The following is a 17,556-nucleotide window of genomic DNA, read 5'->3' as shown; positions in this document are numbered from 1 at the left end:
CAAAGCACCCAGGCAGTACCACAGAAGAGTGGGGAAGTGAAGGAAAGGGAAGGAAGCTTGCATTATCAAATAAATTATCAACTTGGGGAGGTGGGGCTCAGTTCCCCAGGGATTTCAGGGCAGAACACAAAGCCTTGGAGGTATGGCACAAGAGAACTGGCATATTTATTAACCAATTCCCATTCACCAGGGGTTGAAGGCTGCTTCCAGGGCCATTCATGACTCAGCACTTCTGGCCTGGTTCTGGTTACGGCCTCAGGCAAAGAGTTGCCAAAGCTGGCAATTGGAAGGGCCAGTCAGCACTGAATGGGCCAGTCAGCACTGAATGATGGGATATGGTAGGCCACCGGCAGCTTCTGTGACAGTGGTTAGTACATTTCATTTCAATGTACTAACTACTTTACTTGTTAACAGATTTTACTTTTTAATAAAGACTTTATGTTAGGAAACATTGGGAAGGCATACCAACCTCTGACACCATCAAAGATACCTGCACTTTACTGAGGCCATGAACTACCACTATCAGAAGCCCAGCAGTGGCCCAACCCTGTCCCCAGTTTCTCCTTCCCTCAGCCCTTACATCCAGTGTACCAAACAAGGTTTTTTCAGGTATGCTCCAAACCATTGTGGAATTTCTCCACTCCTGTCTCTGCTGCCACCTCATTAGCCCAGGACAATGCTGTCTTTTGCCTGGACTATTGCATTAGCTTCCTCCTGGCCTCCCACATCCACTCTGCTTTCAGTTCTTTGAACCCGTAAGACTTTTTTCTTGAAATGTTCCTCCTCTCCACCGTATCCATACCCACTCTTCCTTTGGCTTACTCCTTCCTATCCTTTAGGTCTGGATAAAGATTACCTTCTCGTTTAAGACCTCTCTCTCTAAAGAAAGAGTTCTCCCAGCTATCCTGCCTGTTATTCACATCTCAGCCCCTATTTGTTTTCTTCTTGGCTTGTTTCACAGATTGTAATTATTGTGCTTGCATAACTTGTCTGTCTCCCCCTCTAGAATGTAAGCTCTGTAAGAGCAAGGACCACATCTGTCTCCTTAACCACTGCATAAGAAAGAGTGCCAGATTCAGCAAATGGAAATATAAGATACCAAGTTAAATTTGAATTTCGGAAAAACCATGAATACTGTTTTAGTATAAGTATGTCCAAATATTGTACAGGCCATACTTATACTAAAAGTTGTGATTGATCTAAAATTCAGATTTGCCTGGGCATCTTGTATTCTATCTAGCAACCTTAATCTGTTGGCCCTGACACGTAACTGACCCTCCCTACATATTGTTGAATGAATGCCACTTGATGATAGCATATGAAATGTGCTACTATGGTAACCAGTGGAGAAAATGGGCTAAAACAACAAAACTGAAGCAGCAACAAATATCATTTCCTATCATATTTCTGTTTGATTTGTTGGTCTTCTTTTTTTCAGGAGAGCCTAATCAATTCATGCCTTATGTGTAAGGCAGCCTAGTACTCTGGGATGGTTGCAGACCAAAGTAAGAAATGTTAGGAGCAGCTTTCCTACATAATACTGCCTTAGTTTTGTTGCTGACCCTGCTCAGGCCTTGATCTGCCTTGGTCCTGATCTCTCCAAACTGCCCTCCCTAAAGGAAGAGAGTGCTTCTTCCTTTGCAACCATTCACCCCTCGCATTTAGCTCTGTAGCTGGCACATAGTAAGAACCCAACAGGTAGCTATTGAATGGATTGATGAATGAGTGAATAATAAGGTGACTAACTATCCTTGTTTGCCTGGGAATGAGGGATTTCCTAGGATGCAGGACTTCCAGTGTTAATATCAGGGCAGCTCTTGGCAAATCCTTTGAGTGAATGAATGCTTTTCACTTCTTGGTAACTGGGCTGCTTGTCCATTATTATATTGACTGCCATGTAACCTGCAAGATAAATAGCCTGCTGGACTGGCTATTTAGGCTTCTGATTTAGGCTGACGGTAGATGTTGAGGGTTCTTTACTCTCTTGTGCTTCATGTCTGGACTGACTCCTAGGAGCATGATCTTGGCTTTAGTCTTGTTTATGGTCCTTGTGCTTGGTCTATCCTTTCCTGTGGCCTGGTCTGTGTCTCTGGTAGAGGTCCTGGACTTATGCCCCTATAATGAAGCCCCTGAAGCTAAGGTCATGGGAAGAAGCCCTGGGTCTGCCTGGCCCCCAGTCCAGGCCACTGAAGATCTATCTCAAATCAAGACCTGATAATGACTAATTGCCAGAACATCAGCCAGTATTTAATTAACTAATTAAACTGATAGTCACAGAACTTTCCAAATACATTTCTGCAAATATTCTGAGTTATTTAACTGAAAAAGTGAGTTCTCATTTTAACTAATCCCATCCCCCATACCACCAATGGGCATGAAATTCTAAAGGAAATGGTACAAATTCATCATGAATTCTGATAGCAATGCTCTGTTCTCAATTAGGTCCTGTTGGGTTTCTGGAATTGGGGGTGAAGTGACTCTTGAGAGGCTCCCAGCACTTGTAGTAGTTCTCATCCAAACAATTGCAGGTCTTGAGCCCCCACTTGGTGATGGCCAAACTTAGAGAAGACTCAAACATAAATGCCTGTAGGAAATGAGGGTGGGATGGGAAAGAACAGGTGAGGTGGATAATAACACACATTTGATTTTATGTCAAGAGAGAAGATATGGGTAGGCAAAATCCTCAAATAATAAATGGTGTACACTAGCATGATGAAGTGAGCAGGTCCAAGCCCAGTTTTCTGTCTCTGGTTTTATGACTTACAAGCTGGTGAGACCTTGTGCAAAACTCTTAGCTTCTCAGAACTTCAAGGTTTCCTTCTATAAAATGGAATTGGACACATCAGCCTCATATTGGCCTCACACTATCATGGAGCTAAATTGTCTAGGTCCAAGGGCAAGGATGGGAGATTTTTGAGGGTATCCATCTTTACAGGGGCCAACGTATCCTGTGGCTGTCTCCTTGATGGAGGTCATAGTTCCCATTTTGCAGAGGAAGAAACTAAGGCTTAGAGCTGTCTAAGGTGATAGTAGCAAGAAGTGGCAATGTTGAATTTGAACCTACCTTTTCAGGACTCTGACTAAGTAGTGGGCTGGGAAAAGGAGAAGGAGAACGAGACAGGGGTGGAATGGCTATGGAACTTTAAAAAGCCCCAGTCCACAGGGTCTAAGTGATGGATACACCATTGTGTTCAGGTGGGTTTTGTCTGCAACAATAAGAATACACAAGTGCTCATGATCTTAGACTTTCTAATTACTGACTTTCCCACCCACTATGTTTTTATTTCATAAAAAAAAACACCCTTCAGTTCTCACATACATTGTTGTAAATTTAAAAATATAGATGGGCAAAAGGAAGATAATAAAGCTCTCTGTGCCACAACCCAGAGTGTCCACATTACTGTATGGTGTATAATACACATCAATTTGTTTCTGCTTAAAACGATAGAGATGATCACACCCATTTGACTTCCTAGGACGGGTCTGATGCAAAGGACAGATGAGATCATATGGAAGTATTATGCAAGTTACAAAGCACAATTCAGATATAAGGGTCATTACCATGGCCATTATTACTACTGTCCCTTTGCTGACTGTTTCTAAGGAGTCTCACTGTCTAATTGGAGGAATAAAAGCCCATCCAGCTGAGTTACAAAGGGAGTATTGTATCAAATCACTGGCTTCAGACTGGAATAAGGATAAGGCATGTAGATAGGCTTGGGCCTTAATTACATAATGGAAAATGTTCAGGGAGACCCAAAGTTAGGTCTGGGTAAAATGTCTGATCTTTCCAAAACAGATAGTCTGGGCTCTCTGGCTGCCCAGGGCCTCCCATCCCACCCCCAATCCTCCCTCCCCCACACAGGAGAGCTTTCTCACCAGTTCTTCAGGCCCTAGATATTACCCAAAGTCCCAAACCTCATGACAGTCCTAGCCCATGCCTCACTGTTGCAAAACCCCACTCCCTGGCAGTACTAATTATCTAAAGCCAATTTAGGGCACTAAAGGTGCTCCGCTGTTGTAGCCTGTACACCTCCAGGAGACTTCTAGAGGCAATAGTTTAACTGAGATTGTCAAATCACATCTCAGAGGGGTAGAGGTTCCACAGAAACTCCACAGAGTCCATTGCAAGAGGAAAATAGAGCCAAGCTCAAGCAGATGGGACTCTGGGCACCCTTCCCCTCCAGAGCAACTCCAGCCCTGGGGTTGGGACAGAAAGCACACTGCAACTGACAGATGGGACAGATGGACAGATAACTAACTGCTTAGGTAGTTTGCAAGCTGGGCATGCAGTCAGGCAGTGTGTGCTAGAGATTTGTAAAAGCAGGTAGCATGGAGGCATTTATTTAAAAATGTAAATCAAATTTGCACATGATTAGCATAAAATCACTCCTTGTGGTCCATAAATGCTACCTCTAAGAATGCAAAAATAAAATAAAATTGAGTACCAAGCCAACGCAATTGTGTTCAGCCTTAATGTTTACAGCCTGACACAGAAGGAATACAAAACAGGCTTTAAATTCCATCAGTTTCATCCCATGCCAAAGCAAGGCAAAGAAAAATTAGAAAACAGCTGACAATAGCTGCTCACAAGCCCTAATTATAGGGAAGGAAGGCTTCCTGACACTCCTTGGCTTGAGGAACAAGTTGAAGGTTACATCCTGGCTCCCGCACTGCTGTGGCCCTAGAGGATTACCTCAAAAAGCAGAAGATTCTGAGACTGAGCATATGCCGCATACAGATAAGGGAAGACCCTTCACATAATATTAATTATATCCCCTTACATTTGAACAGTGTTGAACAGTCTCTAAGGTTCTTAACTCACTGCCATCTGCTGGTGGGATACAGTACCTTCTCCACAGATGGGGAAAACAAAGCACAGAGATGTCAAGTGACTTGTTCAAGGTCACACAGGAACTAACCCAGGTCTGGCTCCAAGGCCAAAGCTTGCAGCCCCACCACACCAGTGGTCACTATACACACAGGGGTGTACATAGATACACACACACACACAGAAAACATACATACATAGACATACAGCTTTCCTCCCCTGGCCCTGAGGCTTTGGAGAAATAAAAATAGCCACTCCTCTCAACAAGGCTGAGGAGACCAAAGGCCACCCAGAGACTGGCATTTAACTTACTTACCATGGTCCCATCAGCAATCCTCTCAGGCTCCAGCTTGGCCTTGCTGGCTTTCTCAAAGCAGTCGGCATCAGGCCCATGGGGGGTCATTGTGCTGTGCAGGCTGACTGCCCCTGGCAGGAACCCATCTTTCTTTGCCTCATAGTGGCCTTTGATGAGTCCCATGAATTCACTCATGCAATTCCCTGGGAAGAGTGAAGTACTTTTATTTTTATAATCCAGTACCAAACCAGTCAAACATCAAGACTCCCTCAAACATTATTTCCACAGAATGTCAAGAGGATAGAAGAATCCGACAAATTTTGCAAGATTAGTAAAGAATACAGATCAACAGAGGAATAGCCATTAAACATTCATTGGTGTGGAATTCTCGATAGTCAAACTCTCTTCAGTGGCCCTGTAGATTATCAAAGGTCTTGAGTTCCAGGGTCTGAAAGAAATTGAACTAGGGCTAAAGGAAATCAAGGAACAGACGAGAATTTTAATAACAATGAAAATGTAAATCATATTAAAGGGTAGATGTACTCCATTATCTAAGTTATTTTCTCTCCCAAATGCAACTCTTTCCCAAATAGCTCCACTCTGAGACATGGCATCCTCATATTTTTGGTTCTTAATCTGGAAGGCTGAAGTGTGTGTATGTGTGTGTAATGTGTGTGTGTGTGTGTGTGTGTGCGTGTGTGTGTTGTTGGAAGGGCGATGTAATGGAAAGAGCCCTGAACACTTGGAGTTCATTATCAAATAAGAATCTGTATGAGAGGATCTTGGTATCTGTAAAACATAAATTATATATATATATATAGTATACAAAATATTCTCTTCTATATTTGAATCTGATACCATCTTATTCTTCCATTTTTCAAAATGTCTTAGATGCACTCTTTTATTTATGTTTCAATTGACACCCTCTTCATAAAATCCTAAAACGTAAAATTGTAATTGGTCCCTACTTCTACTCAGTACAAAAGAATTTTCTACATCATTCCTGACACATTACCTCCTGGAATCTGCCTGCACATCTTCTGTGAACAGAAGCTCTCTACTCTACAAAGCAACCCATCACATAGCTCATAACAGCTCTGGGTGTTAGAAAGTCGTTTGCTATATTAAATGGAAATTTGCTTTCATACATGTTAAATATATTTGTTCTAGTTGCGCTTTCTGGATTCAAATAAAATTTGAGAAAAACTACCATGCTCTCACTCCCCCAAGCTTATGTTTCCATTGAAATAGTCTCTTTATTATAATAGCAATGAATTTGGAGAAGAATTAAAGAAATATAACACCTGAGTAATTCTAGGTGTCTTGCCATTCATTTACCCAGCTACCCACCTAGTCATCTATATGTCCATTCCCCACCCCACCCGTCTGCTCATCCATCCATTTAACATGTATAATTAGGCAGTGTGCTAGGTACTTTAATACTGTGTTGAATAAGAAATAACCCTTGCTCTGAAGCTACTCATGGTTTGTCTTGTGAGAGTGCTGAGAGTACAAACCATAGATAGAATAGGGAGATATGGCAGCAGGAACCTTTGTGAAGCCAAACATTTAACATGGTATATGTCCACTCCACTTCCTTACATATAAAGTATAACCAAGTGTCAAACACTTCAGTAATTGACTAAGCAGCCATACCCACCCTGCCCAGAAAGCAAAATGCTGTTGCAGGTCCCTTCAGAGAAAGCAAGAGTGTGACAGTTCCTGCAGAAAAGATAAGACTCAGATCATAGTTCTACTTGTTTCTCTAGAAAGAAGAAATAGAGGAGAAGCAAATTTAAGCATAAAGTATCTTTATTTTAAAAGCAGTTCTGCTCATAACTTAAATATGCCTGTAGCGCTCCTTGCTCTAGTAAATATTCTCAGGGTCACCTTCATGGCTTGGCTTTGAGAACAGAGCAAGACTGAATTCAGCTCTGATATGAATATGAATTCAAGCGGCAATGAGTTCGGTGATGACATTGCTACATCATTTTCAGTATTTCAAAGGACAGTGGGAGGATAGAAGTTGCCTTTCTGATGAGTGCTGAATCCAGTTGACTAAGGTACATTAAGATAACTGGAGGTAATATTTTTACAGAAATAACTCCCCACTTCTTCTATAAAGTCACATCGAAGTAGAAGAGATTTTTATTATTGTCAAAGTAAAATTTTTAATATCTCTGGCAAAACTAAGTCCCAATTTGGGATTCTAGTTTTTCAAAGTGATTCAGGGCAACCATACCTTTCTGAGATCTCTCCTGGAGCCAAATTTACTTGCAAGTCATTAAAAAATTTACTGGAGGTATTTCACAAATCCATTTGTTTCAGGCAGCCTTAACTACAAATCAGATTTAAGGAATGGGTCGAGAGCCTTAACACAGTAGTAAACTCATCTAAGGCTCTAAAATCCCTCTGTCTAGTTGGGGAGACAAACCCTAGGCCGATGTTTCTCAAAATGTGGTCTACAGACTTCCTTCTTCAGAACCCCCTGGCTTACAAATTCAAAATGCAGATACTGAGGTTCCCTCCTGCTATGAGTTGAATTGTGTCCCCCAAAATGATATGTTGGAAACTTAATCCCCAGGATCTCAGAATGTATACCTTATTTGGAAATAAGGTTGTTACAGATGGAATCAGGCAAACGAAAATGAGGTCACACTGGAGTAGGGTGGTTCCTTAATCCAATATGACTGGTGTCCTTATAAGAAGGGGTCTCCACAGACACAGACAGACAGAGAAGAAAACATCAATGTAAAGAAAGAGATCAGAGAGAAGACCATGTGGAAATGGAGGTAGAGCTTTTAGGGTAGCTACAACAAGCAAGGAAGGGATGCCAAAGACTGTTGGCCACCACAAGAAGCCAAGAGAGAGGAATAACACTTTAAAGACGTCAGGTGAACATGACCCTGCCAATACTTTGGTTTTGGACTTCTAGCACTGTGAGACAATAATTTTCTGTTATTTTAAGGCACTTAGATTGTGGTACTTTGTCACAGCAGCTCTAGCAAATGAAGACAAACCCTAAAACCAACCAATTAACTTGTCTGGGGGAGGGGGTTGGCCCTGAGAATAAGCTTTAAAAAAATCATCCTAGGTGATTTTTATATCCTTAATTTTTTTAAGCGTGGTCCCCAGAAGAGTAGCAACAGTATCACTTGGGAACTTCCTAAAATGCAATTTCTCAGGCACCCCCTTCCCGGTTTACTAAGCAGAAATACTTAGGGTAGGACCCAGTGATCTGTGTTTCAACAAGCACTCCAGGTGACACTGATGCATGCTAAAACTTGAGAACCACTACCTCAGGCACACAGAATAATGTCAAGACAATTACAAAGTAAAATAGTCAATTATCAAGGACTAGCATATTTGGTGTAGGTTATAAGCCAGAGCAATTCTCTCTCCTTGGCAACAGCTCCTTGAGGAGACTAACTTCAAGGAAAAGAATAATTAGGACCAGTGATGGATCTGACAGTCTTCAGAAAGGACATAGCTCCTTATGTCGCCATTCACAAAGCATCTGGTGTCTTTGTAGTGGTAACTGATTGTTTTCTTTTCTCCACTATAGTGGTGTCACCCAGAAAAAGGTGGTGCTGGCATTTGGCCATGAAGCGGCTCTTCTTCCTTCACGAGGGCTTTAGTTCCTCACGCTCTACAAATGCGTAACTTGCCTGTTTGGTTCACTGGTGAATACTGTTGAGCATTGATACCTAGGAATTGGTACATAAAGAGAAGAGCTTCTTACAGCAGAAGACCCTGTGATTAACTAAGGAAAAGGGGTTTGTTTTCTAGAATGTTCCAGCCGAAAGGGACTTCAGAGTTTCCCTAGAGCTCTTTGAACATAAGAATGTGATCTCCAGGAAGCAGAATTGCACACTGACGTTTAGATTTGATCTTCAGCAAGCTATTGCACAATTAAAAATGTCAACCTCATTAAGTACAGCCAGGTGTACTTGCATCATTCTTGGTGATGCATTTGCTTACTTATTAAGAGAATATTATGGACTAAGCACTGTGCTGGACACATTCATTAGTGGACATGAGGGTCTGCTCTGGTATTAGACTACCTGCAATTAAATTCTGGTTCCCCCACGTAACTAGCTGTTTTGGCCTACTTAACCTCTCTGGTCTCAGTTTCATCTTCTGAAAATAAAAGCTGGGAGGGGTATAATAATACTACCTATCTCTTACCATGTTGTGAGGATTAAATGAGTTAATACTTTTAAAGAGTTTATAATAGTGCCACAGAAAATGATCAATAATTGTTAACTGTTAGACATAATAATAACGTTAAGATAAAACAATAGATTTTACTGGTCCTTTTCTAGGCCCAAAACACTCTAGAGAAACTTCTTGAATAGAGCCCATCCCTATCATGGACTTTGGTCAGCTTTATCCTGCCAAAATAACTGGGGAAGGCTTTGAAAACAACAAACTAACCACATCATAAACCCGATCAAAATAGAATGTAAAGAAGCTTCTTCCTTCACACTTCACCAGCCTTCTGCCTCTCTTCTGGACCAGAGAAACTTGAATGTAGGCATTACAAATTGTTTCCTTCTTAATACATCACTGCCATCATACAGGAGATGTAGAATTTAAGCAGCAAAATGTCTGGGGAGCCCTAGGTCTTGCGAGGAGGGATTCTGCACTCAAGCAGGGACAGAGTGTCCAGACGCACCGGACAGCATTTCCCAAAGCGCCACTTTGCTGTCTCTTTGGTTTCCAAATAAAACTTGGTAAAAGAGAGACTTACTGTGGTAATAAGGAGGCCTGAAGGTCTTATCAGCCACACCCCATCGAGGTGGGAAGATGACAAAATCAGCAATGGCCACTCCAGGGCGGACAGACTTGGCCGTCAACACTGTGAAAATGGATGGGTCCTGTGAAAGCATAAGGAGTAAGTGAACACATGATACAAGGGAGGTGACTGGCTAATGATACAGATGTCACCCACCCATGAAGGTGTTTTCAAGTGTTGGTCCAACTTCTGATCAAACCACGTGGGCCAGGCTAAGAAGTCTGGACTTGTCACGGTGGTGCAGAAATCACTCATCTGAGTTTCCCCCATGCTGTGTGTGAAGCAGAATGAATGAACACTTGCCAAGAGGATTCTGAGCTGCTTTTTCACCCTGCTGAGCCCACAACACATGCAACACATGAACCTACAGGTCTGAGAATCAGTGGTCCTGCCTGCCAACCTCAGGTCACCCTGATGGGAGAGTCAGGGAGCTCCTAGCAGAATGCCCAGAGTAATGTGGAAATAAGATAATATCCAAGTTTCGATGTAGCTGTAAGATGAGCTTCTCTGTGGGAGAATCACAAAGATTCCAGATGGTATACTTGGGCTGGAAGACCTGGGAGCTGGCATTTGCTTTTTTACCCTTGTTTGATACTCATGTCTAATCATTAGTTTAAGTGGTGGTAGTATAAAGGGGAGTAGATTGGGGGAAAATACTGGGATTTTTAATAAAATAACTTTAGAATCCTTGAATGGAAAAATAGAGATTCAAGTTAATTGAAAGCAATCATCATGTTAGCTTTCAGATGCCATGTTAGGGCCTGGGAATTCAAAGATGATTGAGATCTACTCCCAGCCACTTTAGCATTGGAGGGAGGCAAAGGAGTAATAAAACAAATGCATGCATAACTAATCACAGCAAGGTGCCGAGGGCAATCTAACTTTATAAGTAGAGATCTTAGAGGGGTGCATGGGTAGTTCAGTGGAAGAATTCTTGTCTGTCATGTGGGAGACCTAGGTTTGATTCCTGGCCCATGCATGACCCCCATCAACCCCCAAATAAAAAAACTAAACAAACAAAAAATGTTAAAAAAATTCCCTATGATATATATATATATATATAGCATATCTGCCTCTGTGTGTGTATAGATGCAGAAATAGAAATACATATATGTAGAGAGACAATTTTTAAAAAGAGAGATCTAAGGGAGTACAGAGGAAATAATACTGTCTTCACCAAAAGAATCAGAGAAGACTTCAAAGGGGAGGTGACATCTAAGGTAGGTACTAAAGAATGAAGAGAAGAAAGAAAGAAAGGAAGAGAAAAAGACAGAAAAAGGAAAAATAAAAAACAGAAAGGCATTTTAAACCCAGAAAACAGCAAAGGCATCAAAGTACATAGATATTTTGTTAAGAGAAGACTAAAGCCCATGGAGCATTTGTTGAAGGGAGGGAGCAAGAGGTGGTATTGGAAAATGAGCCTAGGACCAGATGGCAAAGAACATCCAATACCACGCTCCATGGCTCAGACTTAATCCTAAGCCAAAGGGATCCTGCAAAGGTTTTCTAATGCACTGGTGGAATGAATAATCAGATCTGTTATTTGGAAAAGTAACTACAACAACAATATAGAGAAGATTGAATTTGTGTAAACTCACGTAAAAAATAAAAATAAAAAACAACTAACCATTATTGCTGTGACTAACCTTCTTGCTTGTGACTTCTACATCTGTCATGGGAAATGATTGGAAACTATTAAAGATAGCAATTCAGTAAAGGCTTTATCCATGTCCCGAGATCCCTTTTCATGTCACGTTGGGTTCGGTGACTCACTTTTCTTTTCTCCTTTGGTTTTAATAAGAGTTGCTCTTCTTCAGAAAGGTAGTTTAGTCCCCCCAGAGATAAGCTGAATTGGCTCAGAGTAATCTTTCTGTCTCTGGTTCTCTGGCATCTGCTTTAATCATCACCCCAGCTTGTGGGATAAGTTAATCTATTATGAACTCGGTGGCAAAATGAACTTTCCCCCAGGATCTCAGAACAAGCTCTTTATCAAGGATGTGAGGCTGTGGGGGCCTGCACTGTAGAACAGGGACCTATTTGTGACTCTTTAATTGAGTAAAAAATATGAGCCTGTAGACTTTCTTGGATTCATATTCAAGAATTGAACATCATGAGTAATTTAGAAGAGGGTGTCTATTCCACCACTGCTAAAAACAACCAGGAGGGGAAGCACCATTGTGGGCAGGTGGAGCAAGTAAACTCGTGACATCGGTGAGAAGGACAGAGTCCTTTCCAAAACCATACAAGTTCCTTCCTCTTCAGTCCATCACTAACATGAGCAATTGGCTTTCTTTTTGGGATAAATTTTCCACAAAGAAACTAAGCTTTTACCTGTCTGTGAGAGTCACTGTGAATACTCTGTAGAGAGCTAAGCTGTGTTGAGTGTCTGGCTTGGCCCCTTCACTAGCTGTGTGATTTCCTCCTTCACTGAAGCCTTGCTGCACACGATTCAAATTTCTATCAGCACAATGATACATGACTATACATATGGCTTCCAAGGATGACAGGGAGAGATGTTAGATTTTCAAATGTCAAGGATCTACTGCGGACTCCTCCCACCCAAAAATTGCCCATTCCCAAAGCTCCTCTCAGTCCAAACTCACTGCGTGGTCAAAGGCCACCGAGTTGATAACCATGAAGTTCTCCAGGTTGTACTTGTAGGGTACGTAGTTCCCGTGCCAGGCTACCACATTGAACGGGGAGACATCCTGATCACAAAAGCAGGAAAAGATGATCTAACATCTAATTCTTTTGTAACTGTGATCCCACAGTATGTGTTTCATGTCACAGATTTTTTTAAATTTTGATTTTGCTTTCATAACTTAACTATACCCTCCTTTGGGAGAAGTATAACACTGAATTATTCTTTGCTTGATTCATGCCCCCTCGAATCAGACTCACTTCACCACTAACCCTATTTTTCCAGGTCATAAGCTGCCTGTGTCTTCTAATCACATGTTCAGCAGAAGCACAGCACATTTTACAAGTAGTGCCTTCTCAACATTTTTTTTTCAACACTATTGTGAGAATTTGTGGACGCCAGCAGTTCTCAATCTGGGCCACCTGCTGGGTTTCTTGGGGCAGAGGGCAAATGCTGTGGCTGTTCTCCAGGTAACTATCCAGAAGAGCTTCCGAGAGACATAGTGCCTCCGTTTAGTGAATATAAGGAGAGGATAGAAAGTCTGTAAGAATTCCAGACCCAAGGACTTGAGATTTCAGAGCAATACTAAGGTGCTGCTTGTTGGATCTGCCCTGGTGTAGGAGAGGATCTATGTTCTGCTATGTAAGGCCTCGCACTCTGTAGGGGTCTGTTCCAGAAACAGAATCTAACTCAGAATGTTCTAAAGGCTTTAATGGAGGGACTACTCGCAGAGGTGAGGTCAGGGTTAAGTGAACTGACTTGAGATGTTGAAGTATCTGAGCCTAGAAATAGTGGGGAGATATTTCCATTCCTAAGCCTGAATTACAAGGGAAGGAAATATCCTTACAGGACCCTGGAGAGAGACAGAACCTTGGAGAAAGAGGCTGCCCAGTGGTGTGCTGGTAAATATTTAACAATAACTCTCCAGGAAAAAAGAATCCCTGATTTGTTGTGTTTGCTGATTCCTATTATGTGAATACTCTTATCACAGTTGATTTCAAGCTATTAATGTGACAACATTGAATACTGAGTTGAGAAGAGATGTATTCAATTCTTGCAAGTCAGCATGAGGCAGCTCTAGCATACAACCAGAGCTACCCAACAGGAGCTGAGGTTATGAAGGAATGTAGCTACTGCCATAAATACAGTCCCAAATAAGGAGGAAGCAGGAGAAGAGATATCCCAAATTGCCTTTCCTCCTGCCCTCCAGTTCCATGAGGTGCCTCCCATTGGTTGAACCCAATCAGAAGCCTACTGCTTAGGGGGCCTGGTGATGCAGTCCATCTAAGTCAACCTCCCTGGGCACGGATCAGAGCAGAGAAGGGAGAATGGAACAGTGGGGTTCACACAGAGAATAATCAGTGCAGGGTCCACTTGCAAAGTTCCCTGGAGATTCTGGCTGCGTCTGAAAGAGTGGTTCTCCATCAAGTATACATAAAAAGTAATCTAGGGAACAGGCTTAAAATGAATGTAGATTTACACACCTCATCCTCATAGGTTATCATTTTGGCCAGTCTAGAGCAGTGTCTAAAGATCTGCATTTTAAACAAGCCTCCCTGGGAATTTTTTATGTGAGTGGTCCCTGAACCACATTTAGAGAAACATGACTCAGAGAATATGAGGGTGACAATTTAGGCATGTGTGCGCCTCAGGAACTAATTTTAAGTGCCAACTGGTTGGCCCCTTCTGGTTGGTATGCACTCTAGATGCTGCCAAAGGAAAATAACATGCTTTGACAAAATGTAAGTAGTAAGTCAAATAAACAAAAAATAAAGCAAATGAATAATGATAAAGTTAAACACAGAGACCTTTGGGTTATTTTTAATATATTTTTGTTTTATTCTAATCTATTATTTATTAAATCATATACAATTTAGAAACCTGATAGCTTATAAAAAATATACCATATTGCATTAGAGATAACATGTTATTATTTATTATTATCCATGCTGTTGCTTATATTCTGAGTTTATCAAGCTTACGATATAAAGCAAACTAAGCTAATTAGCTGAGTTTTACTTGCTTTGTATCAACCTTTGCTTATTTGAAATGTGGTGGTGATTGGAGAGTGCAAATCGTGGATGACTGTTCTTTAAGTCATTTTGCTTTTCAGAACATACTACCTTGCTTATGCTTTATGTTTCCATCTATTATGTATCGTTTATAGAGAACTCCGTTTTGTCAGGATAATTATTGCTGGAATAATGGAAAGAACATGAGCTTTGGAGTTAGATAGATATAGGTTCGAATATTGGCTCTGTAACTTATTGTGAGACTGGATAAATTATGTATTACCACCTGGCCTGTTTTAATGACTACAAATAAGACAAATTGTACCTTATATTTAGTAGCTTAGTAGTATGGTAAAGATGAAAAGATAAATGTAAACTACCTAACAATTGGCCTTAGAAAACAGTAGGTGCTCAATATTTATCCCCTCCCCTACCTATAGACCCTCTTACTTTACCTGTTTAGCAGCAAACAGCTTGCCCTGGAATTTATTGATCACAGTGTAACCACCTGGCACCTGGCGGTCTTCATACCAGGCAACGGGTATTAAGAAATCACGAGGATTTGCCAAGCCATTGGCTCCTAGAACACAATGACCCAAATGTCCTTTAGACACTCGTGAAGTCACACAGAAAAGATGCCCATAGTTGCACAGATAGAAAGGACAGTCTTTCATGCCAAGACCCACTCCATAAATTACTTTCATTGCTCAAAGACTTATTGGGTTCTCAGTCTGGTATCTTTTTAGAAGGCCCAAGGAATTTGATGAAATCTGGGACCTCAGACAAAAATCAGCATCACAATTTCACCTCTTAGAAGCTGTAGAGGGATTATAGTTTACAAAACCATTTCACTTGCATTATCTCATCACCACATGGGTGGGGTGGGGGTAGAAAGAGACTGGGAAAGAGGAAAAGGGAAGATCTGATAGAATATTAGATCTTTATTCTTTCAAAGGAACCCCTGATGATTCTAGCAATTATTTATAGTCCTTGATCTTAGAAAAGAAGAATTACAGTCTCTTTCCCAGACATGCCTCTGCACCTCAGACAGAATTCAGCAGTTTGTATTGTTGCTCTCCAACCTGACAAATCTGGCTGCCACTTGGGGAGAAAGTATGCAAGTCTTGCTTACTTACATTTGCTTAGAAGCAAGTACTCCCTTCAGAGAAAGAAAATAAATCAGAAGACCAAAAATAAAAAGCATAAGTGCAAAAACATAATTTAACTCTGAGAAGGGAGACCTGGGGAGTGTTTTATCATTTCCAGCTCCTGGGGTTAAAAAAATAAACCCCCAGCTGGTTAGCAAATTATATATATTTTCCAGAGGGTACATGTTCCCTGAAACCTGGAGGCTCCGCTGACTGTAAAGCAGCAGGAAGCCAGACCAAGGCGGGAAGAGTGGGTGGTGAGCAGGATGACAGGCGGCCCCCATGGCTCCAGCTGCCTCTCTGCCACCTCCCACCTTCCTCTGACGATTTGGATCCCCCAGTGGAGTGACCATAAGGCACATGTTGGCTGGTCTCTGCTTTGCTCTAAAAAAGTTGTTGACAAGGGACGATCTGGGAAGTGTGGTCGCCACCTTCAGCAAACATGCCAAAGAGGAAATCAAGGGCCAATTTTTCCAGGCACTCTTTTCACTCCGAGAGATGTTTTAAGAGCAACCCCTCCCACCACCTTCCCTTCTCTCCTGCATCTCCTGCCTCTGGCTTTCCAGAAGAATGAGGAGGGGCCCTGGTTCATGTTTGAAAGCTGTAATCTGGCTATGGTCTCTAGCATTGAAAAATGGACCTTTTTTTTTTGACTGTTAAGCATATGCATTTTGTGCAGTGTGTTCAGTAAGAATGCATGAGGTTTGGAGACTGTGTGTCACTCATCACTCATGTCTCTTTCTCCTTTCCATAGTAATATAGCTTTTGCCAACTTTTTACCTTTCTCCACTTTATTGTCTAGCACAGCCCATGGGCTTAGTTTATTCCCACCTGAGTACTTTTGCTTAAGTTGTTCCCTTTCCACTTTACCTCTCCTCAACTTTTTATCAAGAATTAGTCAATCTCATCTTGTATGTGAAGCTGTATTTGATGACTGCAGCCCACAGTAACCCCAAACTCTTGCATCCTTGCAGTACACACTGTATAACCAGAAATCCATTACACACTCTCTCATCTCCAGTGGTATATATGCTATTTGTAATGGGTTGGCCAGGGTTATTTTTGTTATGTGTGCATTTTTGGGGGTGAGGCTTGTGTTACTGTTGATGAGGTTCCTATTTTTTTTTTAACTTTTTTTATTATATAGTATAACATATATACAAAGCAAAGAAATAAAAAAGCAGTAGTTTTCAAAGCACTCTTCAACAAGGGATCACAGGACAGATCCCAGAGTTTGTCATGGGCTACCATATGATCCTATCATATTTTTTCTTCTAGCTCTATATTCTCTCAGAATATAGGAGGCTAGTGGGCTTAAATACTTTTTCATCATCCCAATTGACTTTTTTTCCTTCTTTTTTTTTGAACAATAACATATATACAAAAAAGCTATAAAGTTCAAAGCACAGCACCACAATTAGTTGTAGAACATATTTCAGACTTTGACATGGGTTATACTTTCACGTTTTTAGACTTTTACTTCTAGCTGCTCTAAAATACTGGAGACTACGTTCCTATTTTCAATTACCCTTGGCACAATGTGTGAATCAAGACTTGTTGATGGATTAATATATAGATGGGTTATCTAATAAAGGTTTTATTTTATCAGTTGGGCCAGCCATACTGCATTGAGCCCCTGAACTTAAATGTCGAAAAGAAAGTCTGGAATTACTCAGGGAATTCCAGTAGGTTTTTGAAATTCTGAACTATACTTGGTCTAGAGCAGAAGTAGTCTAACAAGGAAAGTAGAAATCTGAATGAGATAGAGAGGGGGGGAAGATGTAATTATGCATGTCCTGTACCTCAAATGAGGTTTAGAGGCTTGTAATGA

The 17,556-nt window shown here is 41.3% G+C and overlaps 1 protein-coding gene across 1 annotated transcript in view; it reads right to left on the bottom strand.

The window, feature by feature from the left end:
• Window positions 1-2,225: 2,225 nt before the first annotated feature.
• The window catches only part of HGD (homogentisate 1,2-dioxygenase), a 43,338-nt gene continuing 28,007 nt past the window's right edge, over window positions 2,226-17,556 (bottom strand). The window contains exons 10-14 of the mRNA XM_077118206.1: window positions 15,033-15,157; window positions 12,528-12,632; window positions 9,880-10,006; window positions 5,148-5,329; window positions 2,226-2,584 (exon numbers count right to left, since the gene is read on the bottom strand). Of these exons, the coding sequence (XP_076974321.1) occupies window positions 2,435-2,584; window positions 5,148-5,329; window positions 9,880-10,006; window positions 12,528-12,632; window positions 15,033-15,157 (689 nt within the window). The 3' untranslated portion in view covers window positions 2,226-2,434. The remainder of the gene's footprint in view (window positions 2,585-5,147; window positions 5,330-9,879; window positions 10,007-12,527; window positions 12,633-15,032; window positions 15,158-17,556) is intronic.

Source organism: Tamandua tetradactyla, chromosome 10 (genome assembly GCF_023851605.1).
Source record: "Tamandua tetradactyla isolate mTamTet1 chromosome 10, mTamTet1.pri, whole genome shotgun sequence".
Lineage (NCBI taxonomy): Eukaryota > Metazoa > Chordata > Mammalia > Pilosa > Myrmecophagidae > Tamandua > Tamandua tetradactyla.
This window is presented reverse-complemented; position numbering and strand designations above follow the sequence as displayed.